This window comes from Protobothrops mucrosquamatus, unplaced genomic scaffold, assembly GCF_001527695.2.
Source record: "Protobothrops mucrosquamatus isolate PMUCROS unplaced genomic scaffold, P.Mucros_1.0 scaffold1360, whole genome shotgun sequence".
Classification (NCBI taxonomy): domain Eukaryota; kingdom Metazoa; phylum Chordata; class Lepidosauria; order Squamata; family Viperidae; genus Protobothrops; species Protobothrops mucrosquamatus.
This window is the reverse complement of record NW_015387552.1, coordinates 102828-116885: the sequence shown is the minus strand read 5'-3', so window position 1 is coordinate 116885 and position 14058 is coordinate 102828. Positions and strand designations below refer to the sequence as shown.

The following is a 14058-nucleotide window of genomic DNA, read 5'->3' as shown; positions in this document are numbered from 1 at the left end:
TCATACCTGCGAGCCTGGCTGACAGACAGACTGGGAGACCCAACGCAGCCTTGAAGGAATTCAAGCAACTAGGACCTGCTAGCCAGGAAAGCGAGGGCCCCCTCCCTCACCACCTTAACCGAAGGACATTCTCCCTACAAAAAGACCGAATGCTGCAACTTGCTAAGCTGCTTTTTGGATTCTGAGCTAGAAGATTTCTGACAAGATATGAAAAGTAGGAAGAATGTGTTTGGAAGAGCCTCAGGAACCTGGCCAATATTTCTGTCAGAGAAGCCATCAAAGAACGGACATTCCTCGGTACGAAGAAATGTGACTTGAAACAAAACTTGAAAAAAAGGAGATACACTCAGTGAGGACAGTTAAGTCTCTGTGCCCACTTAAAGGGGATCATCCAGTAGCCAAAAGGAGGGATAACTTCACCTGCGCACTGAGGCCACCTGTGAAATTTAGCTGCCCGGAGATGAAGCAAGAAGCACCAATCCGGCCAGCTGGACCAAGGAGGCGAGGAGAGGCGAACTAGTCAACCTGAATGGTGGCCACCATGGCTCACCAGCCCTGTTTGGGGGCAGCTGACCGGCCACTGTTGGGTAGCTCCAGTTCAGCACTCTTTGGGGGGGCCTGCAGGTCCTTGCGCTTCGGACTCCTTCCCAGCTGCTCCTAAGCTCAGGCAGAGGGACCGCTGTGGTCCACGTGGCCGGACTCTCCGGCTTCGGACAGACCAGAGAGCCCGGGGGCTTCCCTGCCTGCCCATCTACTCCCCTGCTCTTGCCTTCTTCCGCCATGGGGAACTCCATCCTGCCACACCCCTTTTCAGCCCAATCCCCACAGCCCACCCACCAGAGTGGGTTTCCAAAGCTTTGAGGGCCCGGCGGCACCTTAAAAATGCCCAGCACTCTGGCCTCCCTCCCTCTCCCCATGGGGGTTGGGGTGGGTTAGCCTTGACTGCCTTTTGCAGCCACCAAGCCCAACCCCTGGCTGCTGCTTCCATTGTGTGCTGGCTCAGCTCTGCTCAGAGGTTCAGGCAGGGTGCCATGGCCCCCCCGGGACCCCCACACAAAGGCTTCGGGAGCCACAGAAGGAGATCCGCAAAGGGGCAAAGCCAGGGAAGAGGAGATCCTGGTTTTCACCGCAGCCTGCTTTCTTGGGCTACACGTCCAGCTGGCCCAGAAGAGAGGCGGCTGCAGCGCCCAGGATCTGGGCACACCAGGGAGACGGGCTCTCCCGCCTGCCAGTCCTCGGGCAGACAGGACTTACGGCTGTCCCGGAAGAGCAAGCACAGAGGAAGCGTTCCTTTGGGGAGGGGGATTCCAGTCACCTGACCCTCCAACTCTTGTGCTGCAGCCAGACCCCTGACTCAAGAGAGGTAGCTCCTTGCCCTTCGTGGCAGCCCCCCTGCCCCAGATGCTGGGAGGGAGCAAGGCAGGTGGTCCTGCTGGGTGACGGCTGTGGGGTGGGGCAAGGAGTGTCTCCTCAGCCAAATGAGGGGCTTGGTGGAGAGCAAGGGGTTTCCCACATGACCTCTTACGGGATCTTTTTTTTTTTAGCCCCTCCCCCTTCCTCGAAATGCTGACGAACATTGACTCCTTCCTATCTGTGGTTTCTCGCCCACCCCCTGAAGGAAGCCGGCCTCATGGAAAGCGGGCCTGGAGATAAGGGCTCGAGAGATAAGGGCTCAGCGGGGCTGCCGTGGGCTTTCCTCAGCCGGGAGCGCCTCCGGTGGCCCCCAACTGAGGAGGGCCTTTAGCCGAGGGAGCTGCCGAGCTCAGCAGTGCCAGGCACCCCCCACCAGAGATCCTGCGCCCCCCCCATGCCTGAGGGCCTCTCCACTTGGCCCTGCCTGAGGGCAGCTGGCTCCATGTGGGGCCTGCCAGGGGACGGAGGCGCTCCAGCTTCCCAAGGGTGTTCCCAGACCCACTTTGACGGTCTTGGTTCTGTCCAAGTCTTGAGCCAGAACCGGGCAGCCTCCGCTGAGCAGGCGGCCCCATTCGCTTCCGCTGGCCCAGGAGTCACACAGGCTGGCCAGGAGGGTGTTTCTGCTGGTCCCGGCCCCCGAGGGCAGCCTAGTCAAGAAAGGCCCGGAAGGTCTGGACTCCAGCAGGCTCCGGTTTGGCCTCCCAGCAGGGCTGCCTCTGTCACAAGCACTACCGGCGGTGGTGGTGGTGGTGGTGGTGGCGGCCGAGTAAGGGCAGCTGCTGCTTCCTGCCCTTCACCTGATCCAGCAGGGGAACGCCAAGCGCAAGATGGCTGCAGACAGACTCTGGCAGAACGGAGTCCTTACATGCCCTGGGAATTCGATTCGCACCCAGGCCCTTCCCTAAACCCAGCAAAGCATGCAGGAAACTCCCCAGCCCTTCAAATTGGACACATGGACGTTATTCCAGGCAGCCCCCGGCCCAGAGCCCCATTCCCAGCCAACAGCCTTTCTCAGGCGGGCAACCTTGGGCCCCTTTCCTGCCCCCCACCCAAATTTTGTGTTTCCATCTGACACTTTGATGGCCACCATCCCCTCCTCCAGTCCCAAATCCACATCAGACCCACATTTGGATGTGTAAAAGAATTTAATTCCTACAAGGAGGATTGTCCAGAGCAGCAGAGGGACGGAGGCCAGGCCCCACGGAGCCTGCTGGGGTTCACACTCCGGTCTCCACACACCCGCCGTTCCTGAGTGGGGGGGGGCGCATGGAACGCTTTTGAGGCACATGCAGAAAAGGCAAGAGCCACCCCCCCCCAGGCTCTCCCCCAGTTCACAAAAACATTCCGGATACTCAGCAGGGACCCCCCAGCTGAAGCTGAAAGAAAGGGAGGGGGAAGTGTAAGCCCCCCCTCCACAAACTGCTTCTGAGAAAAAGGGAAAGGATCCCTTTGGAAAACTGGGGGGGGGGGAATCTGGCAGTTTCTTTTCCTACTGAGCAGATATCAGGTTCTGGGGAGTCTCCAGAACCTACCACAACTCCCCCCCCCACTAGGAGAAAACAGACACCTGCTGGGACACCCCACTGCTTGCCAAGGCCGCTAACTGAAGAGCAGATGCCAAGGTGAACCAAAACAGCCCACCTGCCTTATGCCTCCCTCTGAGGAGTGGGGCGAGGGCCCCCGAAAGGCCATCCGACCCCAGAAGAGACCCTTCCATGGTCAGGCAACAGATCCACAGCCGGCCAGGACCCCTTTTCCTCCCCAGCTAAGACGCAGTCCTGAAAGCGGTCGGTCTGGGGCTCCCCCGCTCGGCCCTCTCTTCCCAGGAGTCTGACAGGCCCTCCGACGGCCTCGGTTGTGCCCCGGGTCCAAAGCCTTCAGGCTCCTGCAGTGGCCACAGACTCGGCCGTCTTCCCTCCTCCCGCCAGGGTCACTGCAGCACACAGGCATCTCCTGCGTCCTCAGCCACTTTGGGGGGCTGGGGGTTCTCCTCTTCACCCGGAAGGGGGCCATCCCCCGCCAGCGTCCCCCGCAGCTCCATCAGCAAGTCCCGGCTCTCGCTGGGGGGCAGATTGCTCAGGAAGTACTGGGGGGCCAGTTCAGCCACACTAGAGACAAGGAAAATGTGCAGCCGGCTGAGCACTGGCGCGTGGCCCGGAGTCCCCAAAGCCCGGCCAGGCTCTGCCCCTTTGGCAGGGAGAGAGCGCAGAGAATGCGTCTGCACGCACACCCCCCCCCAGGGAAGCTTACAATTCTGGCGGGATCTCGGAGACAATCCTCAGGCAGTTATCCTGGGAGATGGTGAATTCGTGGTAGAGCACCCAGGAGGGGGGCCGTGGGGATGGGCGGCGCAGTCGGTAGCAGCAACTGGGGGGCAGCTGGGCCAAGTGCTTGTGGGTCAGCAGCAGGTAGTTGCCTGAGCCATCGATGTCCCGGGCGACCTGCACACGGGGAAGAGGGGCAGCTCTCTCGCTCACGCTAGGGGGCACCTCCAGCCGAGAGGCCGTGGCAGAGGGCCTCCGTTGGGCTGGCCAGAGCCTGGCTGTCCTCTCTGGGATCACAGCCCTGGCCACACCTTGGCTCTCAGCCCACTGCTGTGCCTGGCAAGCATCCGCGCCCGATCCTCCCTCTGCAGGGACCGGCTCCTGCTTCAGGATCCCCGTGCACTTGCCGGCCATTGCAGTCTGAGTCCGCCATCAGCGGTGGGGGTCAGGGCTCTACCTTGAGGAAGAAGCCGGTGAGGAGGGCTCGCTTCAGCTGCAGGACATTGCTGTCGGTGCCAAAGGCCGGCGGGGAGACCGGCAGCTCAATCCGCTGCATCACGTCCAAGAGCTCTGTCCGCACCGCTCCAGCCAGCTGCAGGGCTGCCTCACTGACCGCATGTTTCCTGCACCAGCTTTCTGGGTCGCTCTCTAAAGGACAGGGAGGAGGGGGTGTGGGCAGTGCCGGCCAATGGCCTCTGCCCACCCACAGCCTCTGCCTGGCACTCACGCTGGTGGAACGCGTTGAAGACGTTGATGAGGGTGAAGTGGTCCCCGGCCGGGTGGAGCAGGGCCTGCTGCCGTGCTACCACCGCGTCCTCCCAGCGTGCCACCGGGCTCTGGAAACAAGGCCACGCTGCAGGGAGGAAGGGCAGCGGAGCTCAGGGGAGCCGGGGAGAGAGGCTGGGTGGGGCCTCCCCCAGGGCTACGCAGCGAGGGTCTCGCCTCAGAGGCACCCAGGCCCATACCGGTCAGCATGGCGGCCAAAGTCAGCATCTCCTCCACGCAGTCAAACTCGCAGGAGGCCAGGAGGGCCTTGGCCAGCTGGGGATCCAAGGGGAACTCCGACATAATGATGCCCACCTCGGAGAGGTTCCCGTCGTCATCCAGGGCGGCCAGGTAATCCAGATCCTCCAGGGCCTGCATCAGAGACTCAGGGGCTGGCGGGGGAGGGGGGAAAGAGAGGTGCCATCAAGACACATACCCAATCAACTACAAAGCCACACGCACAACAGATGACATCATATAAATAGCAGGCACAGAACAGCCCAAAGGACACGCTCTGCCAGAGAGAGGCTCCCTGAGGCTGGGGGCTCCGGCATGAGTCCAAGAGTTTGGAAGACGAAACGTCCGGTCCCGTTGACCAATCAAGGTCGGATCCTGAAACATTTTCCTGGGACACGTAGATCCACCTTCATTTGGAGGAGAAAGGTCCACCAAATGGCTGCTGCTGGCCTGGCAGGGACAGCCCCCATCCCCCCCAAACTTTGTCCGCACCTGGCCTGTCGAGAAAGTCACACTGGCCCACATCTGCAATGTCCAGCCTCTTGAGCAGCAGGATGGGGCGGCGAAGGTCAGCCTCCATGAGGTGAGTGGGGGAGACGGCCGGCAGCCTCTGCTCGTAGCTGGCCTCTGAATAGAGGCGCAAACAGGTCCCTGTGGGGCAGAGCAGTCACTTGAGGAGGGCCTGGGAAGCCCCCTCAGGCCTCTGCCGGAGTAGCCAACACCCACGCCCAGCCGCTTACCTGGAGGGGCACCAGCAGCCCTGAGCCGCCGGGCTTCTGCCTGCCTCCGGCTGATGGGGCGCAACTCCTGTGATGCAGCCCGGATCCGGGGGTTGTAGACCTGTCCAGGAGAGAGCAGGCAGAGGCCGCTGGGCAAGAGGGAGGGAGGGAGAAGACCATGTGTGTATGTGTGTGGGGGGAGGTATCTTCTTTCTCACCCACAGCTGTGGAGTCCAAGTGGGAGGTGGGGGCCAAGGGCAGCTGCCCCTTGTGGGCTACTGGGAAAGGGCCGCTGGAGGAACCACAGAACCAGGGAGGCACACCCAGGGCTTGCTGGCCTTCGTTTCTTGCCCCACCCAAAGGGGAAAGGAAGGCTCCACTTCGATGGCCTGGATGAACACCCCTGAAATCTCCCACACAGACAAAATGGGGGGATCTGAGGTGCAGGAATGCTGTGTGCGTGCGTGTGCCTCTGTGTGTATTTGCACAGGCTCCTTTGCTGGCTGCTCCGCTGACTCCGCCTTCCACACGGAGGCTGCCAAGCCCTCCAGGGGTGCCTCAGCTCTACCGATGGGCTCAGTGGCCCCTTCAGGGCTAATGGACAGCAGCTCCCAGCCAGCCTTGGCCAGGCTCAGAGCCCTGCGAGGCTCACTGGGTCTCATCCTTTGGGCCAGCGGGCAGGAGGGCCACCCCACAGAAGACCCTCCGTCTTTCTCCCCTGCTCACGAGACTCACGTTGCGCAGCTCCATCCCCGTATCGATGATGTGCCTGATGCTGCCCACAGAGAAGGCTGCGTCTGCTAGCCAGTGGGTGACAATGACTCGGCGCGCCCGATCACCCAGGCTGCCCTCATACAACTTCTGGCTGTCCCTCCCCACAGCCGCATGCAGAGGCAGCACCACCAGGGGTCCCAGGCTGGCCTCTAAAATCGCAGCCTCTGCTCGGAGGGCCTCGCAGCACTCTTTGATCTCCTGGAAGAAGGGACACAAAAAATACTCCTTTCCTCCCTGAACAGAACCAGCGGCCCCACCCCAGGAAGGATGCTCACAGGCAGGACACGGCTGGTTCTCCAACTGACCACAGTTCCTCTCGTTCTACACAGCACATAGCCCATCTGCCTCTCCAGCTTCCTCAAATGCTGCCTCAGTGTCCTCTCTTGCAAAGTGGCCAAGAAACCCCCCTAAATTCCACCCAAGGGCCCTAAGCTTCCTGCCACACTGCTATAGTGGGCAGTTTCTGCACCATGCCAGCCTGTGCCCAAAGTCCCACCTGCTCACTGGCCATGAAGATCATCACGTCGCCAGCCTCCTCTTGCCGATGAAGCTCCAACGCTGCTTGGCAGGCAGCAGGTATGTGGCCCCCTGGGAGGGGTTCTCTGTAGGTCATGCGTGGGGCCGGGCCAAGCCCCGGGACCCGCACCATGGGGGCATCCTGGCAGACATGGTGCAGCTGCTCCTCCAGGAGAGGCTCAGTGACCACCACCAGGCGCAGCTCTGGGCGTTGGTGCTGCACGTCCTTCAGCAGCCCCAGCAGCAGCTCCGTGGCCACGGTGCGCTCCTGAGCCTCGTCCAGCACCACCACCCCATACTGCCGCAGAAGGGGGTCCGAGGTCATCTCTTGCAACAGGACTTCATCCAAGCAAAACCTGCAAGACAGGAGTTGGGGCTGGGGAATGAGAGGCCGAAACAGGGGCTCTTCGGCTGGGGGATTCCTTTCTGCTAAGGTTCGATCTGCCCCCAGGGATTCGGATGGAAGAGGGCCACACATCTGCTCCCCCACCAGGCAAGAGCCAGAGGAACCACCTGCCTGAACAACCCACAGAAAGAGAGAGGGCTGGGGGAAATGGAGGCCCGCTCAGCCAGACCGGGTCCCCATAGCTCCTTCTGAATAAGTGGGGCGCCTTCACCAAAACAAAGGTCCCCTTTGATAGACGGAAGTTTTTGGGCTTCTCCTTACGATGATCTCTCGGGGGGCTTGTCGGTCTGGGGCTTTTGGCTACCCGGCAACTGGTGCTGGAGAAGCCCAATGGCTTTCTTGGAAGCATTTTCAGGAGCGCTTGCCCTGACCTCATCCTTCCCAGGACTGAGCGGAAGAGACTGCCCCCAGGTCACCCAGCTGGCTTAGTGCCGAGGGTCTGCCTTGGGGTCTCTCAGTTTCTAAACTGCTACCAGGTCCCAGTCATGGGTTAGTATGCTTGTTTCTGCATTTTTTTTTCTTTCTCTGATGGTAATAATGTTAATAACAGCAGTAAAGCTTTTCCTTTAAACCAAGGCCGGTTTATCTGTCTCCATCCCTTGTTAACCAATAGCATCAGACAGAGAAGCGCCCCAAAGGGTGGGGGGAGGGAGGGAGAGACTTCGGTCTCAAAGCCACTGGAGCATGATGGCCCAAAGTCTTTCCACGAGGTGATGGGAGTCCTGGGGAGCTCCTCATCCTGCCTGGAAGCCCAGTGCTAGGGGTAGCACATCAAACCTCTCTCTGATGGACCACATGAGGACAGCAGCTTTGCCAGCCCAGCTTGCTAGCCCAGATGCCCCCCTTGCCCCAAACGGAGAGTTTTTCCAGCACAAGCAACGTCAAATGGCTCCCAGGCGAAGGGGTCCCACTGACCTGAGCAGGGTCTCTGGAACGCAGCAGTCCTCGTAGGGAACACAGTAGCCCACCTCGTGGCCCACGTTGAGGTCCATCTCATCTGCCACACGCAATGCCAGGCTGAGGGCTGCCAAACTATGAGGCTGGGTGCAGACCACTCGGCCGTGAGCAAACTGCACCGAGAGGGCTTGCTCTGCGCACCACTGGGGCACCTGGAAGAGAGGATGGGCCAGTGCACAAGCCCTGCCCCCTTCCCCCAGCTGATCGGGTCCCGCCCCAACCCCAGCCAGCAGGTCCTGCATTTTGAACTGTCAACACTCTCTGCTCAGGGCTTTCACTAGGAACCACAACACAGTCCCTCCTCAGCTCAGCCTCCCCCAGCTCTGCAAGAAAGGCGGCTGAGAAGCTGCACAGGCCAGCTTCAAACTCTGCCTGCCCTCCGGCCTCCGCCTTCAGGCCCCTCCAAGGCTCTCCTCCCGCCTCAAAGGCCACCCAACTGCGGGGCTCGAAGGGCCCGGCACGCAACTCCACACCCCGAGCGCGGGAAGTGCGCCGCGATGGGCCGCCCAGAGCCTCGAGCCACGTCACTCTGCAAACAGCCGGGCACGGGCTGGGCCGGGCCGGGGCTTGGCCGGCAAGGCGGCTCGGAGAGCAGCAACCCCCGTTTTCGCTCGCCTCGCCCAAGGAAGGGAAAGGCCCCGCCCGGGCAAAGTCCCGTCTCCGCGGCTCATCCGACGGGGAAGCGCCGCCCGAAGGGCCCTCGGCGGCCCCGCTCACCTGCGTGCTCTTGCCGGTGCCCGGCTCGCCCGAGACCAGGACGAGGCCGGCGCTGCTCTCCAGCTGCTCCAGGAAGGAGAAGCGGGCGGCCCAGATGGGGAGGCGGCGGCGCCGGCCCAGCAGCTCATAGTAGCGGGAGGAGAAGGGCAGCCCGTCGAAAGGGTTCACCTCCAGGTCGCCGCCGCCCGCCTCGTCCTCCGCCTCGTCCCGCAGCGGCGGCACCGCGCTCGGCTCGGCCGCCGCGGCCATGGTAGCGCGGGCGGGGCCTGGCTCCGGGAATCCGCGCGGGGACCCGCAGGGCGGCGGACTGCTGCTGCTGCTGCTGCTGCTGCTGCTGCTGGAGGCCGGGGCCGGCCCAGCCCCCTTCCCCAGCCCGGCCAGCGGCGGCTTCCTCCGCTGCCGCCTCCCCTCCTCGCCCGCTCGCGGCAGGCCCCGACGCGCTCGCCCGGGCTGGGCCGCCTCTACCTGCCGCGTCCGCGGGCTCGGGCGGGGGGCTCTCGCGCAGCGTCGCCTCGCGTCTCGGGAAAGCTGCGGAGGCGGGCGGGGCCTCGGGCGCCCCGCCTCCTCTGCGTCACGCACACCTGGCGAGGGGGAGGTGGTCGCCGAAGCCCCGCCCCCTTCGGGATTCCTCCCCCGGATCCGGGCGGGCGGGAGTCCTGGCGGGCGGCCAAGTGTGCAAACGGGCTCGGGAGGCAGATTCGCTTCCGCAGCCTCGCCTCGGGGGGGGGGCAGCGGACTCGGAGGCGCCCGCACCTGCCCCGCCAGGAAACAGGCGGTGGATTGGCCAAAGCAAGCCGGAAGAAAGGGTTCGCTTTGCGGGACGGTCGCTCTTGCAAAGCTCCGTCCCAGGCAGGAGTGGCGGAGGATGGCCGCTCTTTCTGGTGGGGCCTCGAATGAGCACTCCGAGTGCGGAGGAGATGCGTGAAAGGGAGGCGAATCCTGGGCGCTCTAGACCAGGGCTCCCTCCGGTCCGTGGCTTGGCAGACGCGCAAACAAGCGAAGCTCCATCTGTGGGATGCAGGCAGCACGCAAAACCACGGAAAAACCTCTCTCCTCAGAACCGGTCCTGGTGTCCAAAAGGTTGGGGGCCACTGCTCTAGGTTTACTTTTGGCAAGGGGGGAGGGAGGGGCAGGAAAGCCTGTGGGCTGGCTGGTTTGCAGCTGGTGAGGGGGAGCCATTTCCTGGGGAACCAATTGGGATCACACCCTTTGCTTCCTAAAGCCCAGAGGGACAGAATGGTTCTTCTGCAGCTCACCCCCTCCTTAAAAGGGACCCACAAGACGCAAGCGCCTCAGGAGAATCAGGCTGGGCTCAGTGGGAAGACGGGTGCCCTGCCCTCCCCATCTTGGAAACAGTTCTGACCTTCTGAAGCCAGAACACTCTCCAGGGCCACCTCAGTTGGCAGGCTGGTCTCAGAGGAGGAGAGACAAGATCCTTTTCTGTGGTCATTGTACGGCCTGGCCTGCTTGGTCCAGAACTAGAAGCTCCCGGCCCAGGAGGGAGATGCTGGCTGACCAGCTCCCACAGGGGCATAGCCTGAATTACAGGGGCAAATTTGAAGTGATCCCCCCCCCAATTGGCTATATAGATGAATCACTGCAGACACCTACAGATTTATCACCTGCAGCCCCCCTCCAGTTCCAGCAGAAGCAAAGAAGTCTGGCTTCAGACGACACTCCTTCCTGCATTTGACTGAGCAAATCAACTCAAGTATCAGTTAAAACCGCCTGGAGAAAAGAAAGTCCCAAAGTTCAGCTTTAGTGGTGTGAGGCCGAATGGAAAGGGCAAGAGGTCACGATGGTGAGGCTGTTCTGCCTTCCAGTTGGACATGGGAGCTCTGCTCTTTCCAAGATGTTGTGGTGAAGGAGCCAGGAAGCAGAGGAATAGTCCTGCCTAGAGCACCAAACACCTCCAACTGCTGCAGCCTGTGGCACTCACCTGCTTCTTCTGCCCTTTGCAAGAGGACCCCCCCCCCACTGCAAGGGTTCTCTCTCCTTTCAGCCCCAGAGCCTCCCCAGGCCTGCTCGTTTTCTGGGCCAGAGGCGCCCAACTCCTCTGATGGTCAGAATTCTGAAGAGCTGTGTCGGAACAAGTTACATCCCGTTTGATGCTTGGAGCTTGCCTCTCTCCCTTGGAGTGGTGGGGGAGGCCTCCCCTGGCAACTTGCCTGAGCTCTGATGACAACCAGTTGTCATCTCCCTCGGTGAAGGACTGATTTGGCTGGGCAGTACTATCCCTAGGTGGAGCCAGTGGAAACGTTGCACCCGGTGGATCCAGAGCAAGCTGGAGGGAAAGTTGCCACGGGAAACTGCAGGACCCTGAGCTGCTCAAGGCATTTGTCAGTGATTTTGTTGAGATGACCAGATACACCTACCCGATTCTGCGGGTGACTCAAAGAGGAAGAGGAGAGGGAAGAGGAGTGTTGGGATTCTGGAGGCCAGCAATGGGCCAAAGCCAGCAAGAGGAATGTTAAAAGAGACAAAGACGAACCCTACATTTGAGCGGAAGGAATTCAAGGCACCGGCCGGTGGGGAGGAAGCATACTGGACAGCAGCAGGAGACGCACGTGGAGGGTGGAGGGTGCAAACAGAACAGCTTGCTGCAGCTGCAACACGGGAGCAAAAAGGCCAGCCCTTTGCTGCATAACCCAAGCCAGGTGCCGAGATCAAGATCAGCACCTGTTCCTGTTCTGTGCTGGTCAGACCGCAGCTAGAATGCTGCGACTGGTTCTCGGCAATACATTTTGGGAAGAACAGCTGGACAGTGTCTGGACCAACTTCACCAGACAGGGTCTCCCCCTCTTCCACCAGAGCAGCTTTCCTTTCCTGCCAAAAGCTCCTGGGACGAAGCGTTCGGTCCCTGGGGAAAGGACTCGGATGTCCTGGAGGGGCTGCCCATAGCCTCCTGTCTTCTGAGATCCCCATACCTGCCCCAGAGACCCAGACTTCCTCCGAGGCGGAGGGCCTTTCTGTGCCCAGAGACCACTTTAGACGGGAGCTCTTTGGCCAGGAGGCAGTGAGGCTTTTCTCCTAGTCTTCTGTTGACTTGCTGGACAGGCGAAAGATCCCAGCAGCCTCTTTCCTGAGAGCGTCCCCCCCCTCCTCTTGCCACCCAGGTGGGTGTGCCACACTTCAGCTCCATGAAGGGCAGGCCCCCCCTTCCCTTCCCTGGGCCTCAGACTCACTCACTGGGAAAATGGCCATTTCCTGAACATCAGGACTCTCTTTGACCCTCAGAGGGAACTCTGAAGTTCTTTAAACTGTCAAAACTAAGAGCGGAAAATATCCAAGAGAGAGAATTGGTGAGCCAAATTTCCTTTAAATATTGGGAGGGGGGGAGGGGAACCTGAGAGCAGAGATACAAAAGTTAAATGCAGTCTCTACAACCCTCAATTTGTCCGTAAAGCATAAAAGATCCTCTACAGAGCACTCAGGGTCTCCTTCGCACAAACCAAGAATGAAACATCTTGCTGGTTGGAAGACAGAAAATGATGTTCCTACTGCTGTTCTCCCATTATCTGAACAGGTCTGTACTTCCTTTTTAGTTGCAAAATATTTGCATTTTAATGTTTAAAAATGCTTTTACTTTGCTTAATAAATCTTGATTTCATTTTTGAGAGGTGTTCTATTTCCTAAGATGCGATGGGTAGAAGAAATATTTTCCTTAAGTCACAGGCCACAATGCTCTGTGTCCAGGAAGCAACCTCTCTTTTATGGACGTTTGCAATTTTATTTTTTTGTTGCTAGAAAAGCACTGGCATGCACTGGGGTAGGGGTGTAGTAGTGGGAATTACAGAGTCATGAACCCCAAGAAGGATATAAGAAAGATCCAAGCTGGAATCCATGTTATTGGACAGTGTCGAATTATTGTTGATAACTTCCATTTTAGTTTGCATCCGGCACACCCCTACTCAGTCCTTGTATCCAGCTCAGAAGAAGCATATACACTACTCAGTTCAGCTAACAAAACCATAGCTTGATGTTTATTCATTGTACGGCAGAAATGACACAAAAGGCAAGCAGAACCAGGGGGTGGGGGGGGGAGGGAACAAGGACACCAGTAGGAAGCAATGATTTACTACTTCTGTCTCAAAAGCCTCAGAACTCCCCAGAGCTGCTGGAAACAGCACATGGGTGCGAGGGAGATTCTCTATCTTTCCTATTCCGATGGGGAGGGACTCTTCCCTTTCTGCGAAACCACACAGAGAGGATGCCAAGCGTTCCTCAGGATTCCCTGCACAACGGACCAAGAGCTTCCTTATTTTTTAAATCCAAAAATTTCTCCAGTCTCTTATTTTTGCATTTATCACCTGCCTCACCCGAGCCCTGGGAAAGGGACACGGCTTGAGGAGGAGGCCGCAAAGGGTCCTTCCAGAAATGGCTCTGCTTGGGGAGGCTGTACCCAGAAGGCTGCTTGGGTCGGCACCAGATGTTGAACTGCAAACCAGCCAACCTAGTTTGTACTGTACCTAGCTTGCTCAAGGTGCCCCACAACCCTCAAAATCTGGGTTAAGAACAGCTTAGGTAACCAACAGCTGAGCAATCAGATTTAACCACCACTCCCGGCAGCCCCAGCCCACGCGACTGCTGGCAAGCAAGGCAGGGAGTCCTCTGACCATAGAGGGCTCTGGGCCTAGACATGGCCGGCTGGTATGCGAAGCAGGTACAACTATTCCACCTCTGCCTGGGTTCACACAACGCTGAGCCACAAACTGGCCAACCAGGGTGAACTCCAGTAAACCATGCAGCCCAGACAAAACCATTAAACAGTATGGTGGATGCTCATTCCATGGAAACTGGAATCATCAGAACACGGGTAACAAAATGCAACAACTGTTAATGCAAAAATCTCTTCTTTGCAGCTGGCAACAAGCGTTTTCCAGAAGCATCTCTCAGAATATCCAAGCCAATTTCAGGGTTCCTAAAAATTTGGAGGGTCGGTCTAGACGCCTGGAGGATGCTCAGACTACAGAATACTTCTTGAGAGCCCCTTCAGCGAAAAAGCCCGGAAGAACACGGCGGGAGCACCTAAGAGGCCTAATACCGTCAGTCCCCCACCTACCTTCCTACCATGGATGCAGGGTCAGCCAGCTGCACTAGAACTTTCCCTCTGACAGAGCAGTGTAGGCAGTCCAGAAAACCAAGCTGCGGGCAACATGGCCAAGTGGTCAGAAGCCTCCAGAGAGGTGACCTTTCCAGGTTTCTCTCTCTCTCTCTCATGCCAAAAGAAGCAGCACCTGACCAAGTAGATGAGCATTCAGAGTCGTGTTTATTTTGATAAAGACACCCC

At 59.4% G+C, this 14058-nt stretch overlaps 1 protein-coding gene across 1 annotated transcript; it reads right to left on the bottom strand.

The window, feature by feature from the left end:
• Positions 1-3343: 3343 nt before the first annotated feature.
• Positions 3344-8101, bottom strand: DQX1 (DEAQ-box RNA dependent ATPase 1). The gene is made up of 10 exons (XM_015821601.1): positions 8010-8101; positions 6669-7044; positions 6134-6370; positions 5420-5519; positions 5172-5330; positions 4643-4834; positions 4405-4530; positions 4135-4325; positions 3664-3854; positions 3344-3521 (listed from the first exon to the last, which is right to left on the bottom strand). The coding sequence occupies exons 1-10, from the start codon at positions 8084-8086 to the stop codon at positions 3344-3346; spliced, it is 1827 nt and encodes a 608-aa protein (XP_015677087.1). The 5' UTR covers positions 8087-8101.
• Positions 8102-14058: the final 5957 nt, after the last annotated feature.

What these genes read in the sequence shown, in the direction of transcription:
- DQX1 (XM_015821601.1), bottom strand. Translation starts at nt 8,086, where the DNA reads ATGGACCTCAACGTGGGCCACGAGGTGGGCTACTGTGTTCCCTACGAG. An exon ending in CGGGGATGGAGCTGCGCAAC is followed by an intron (nt 5,520 to 6,133) that starts GTGAGTCTCGTG and finishes TCTCCTGGACAG; the next exon opens with GTCTACAACCCCCGGATCCG. An exon ending in TCACCGGCTTCTTCCTCAAG is followed by an intron (nt 3,855 to 4,134) that starts GTAGAGCCCTGA and finishes CCCCGTGTGCAG; the next exon opens with GTCGCCCGGGACATCGATGG.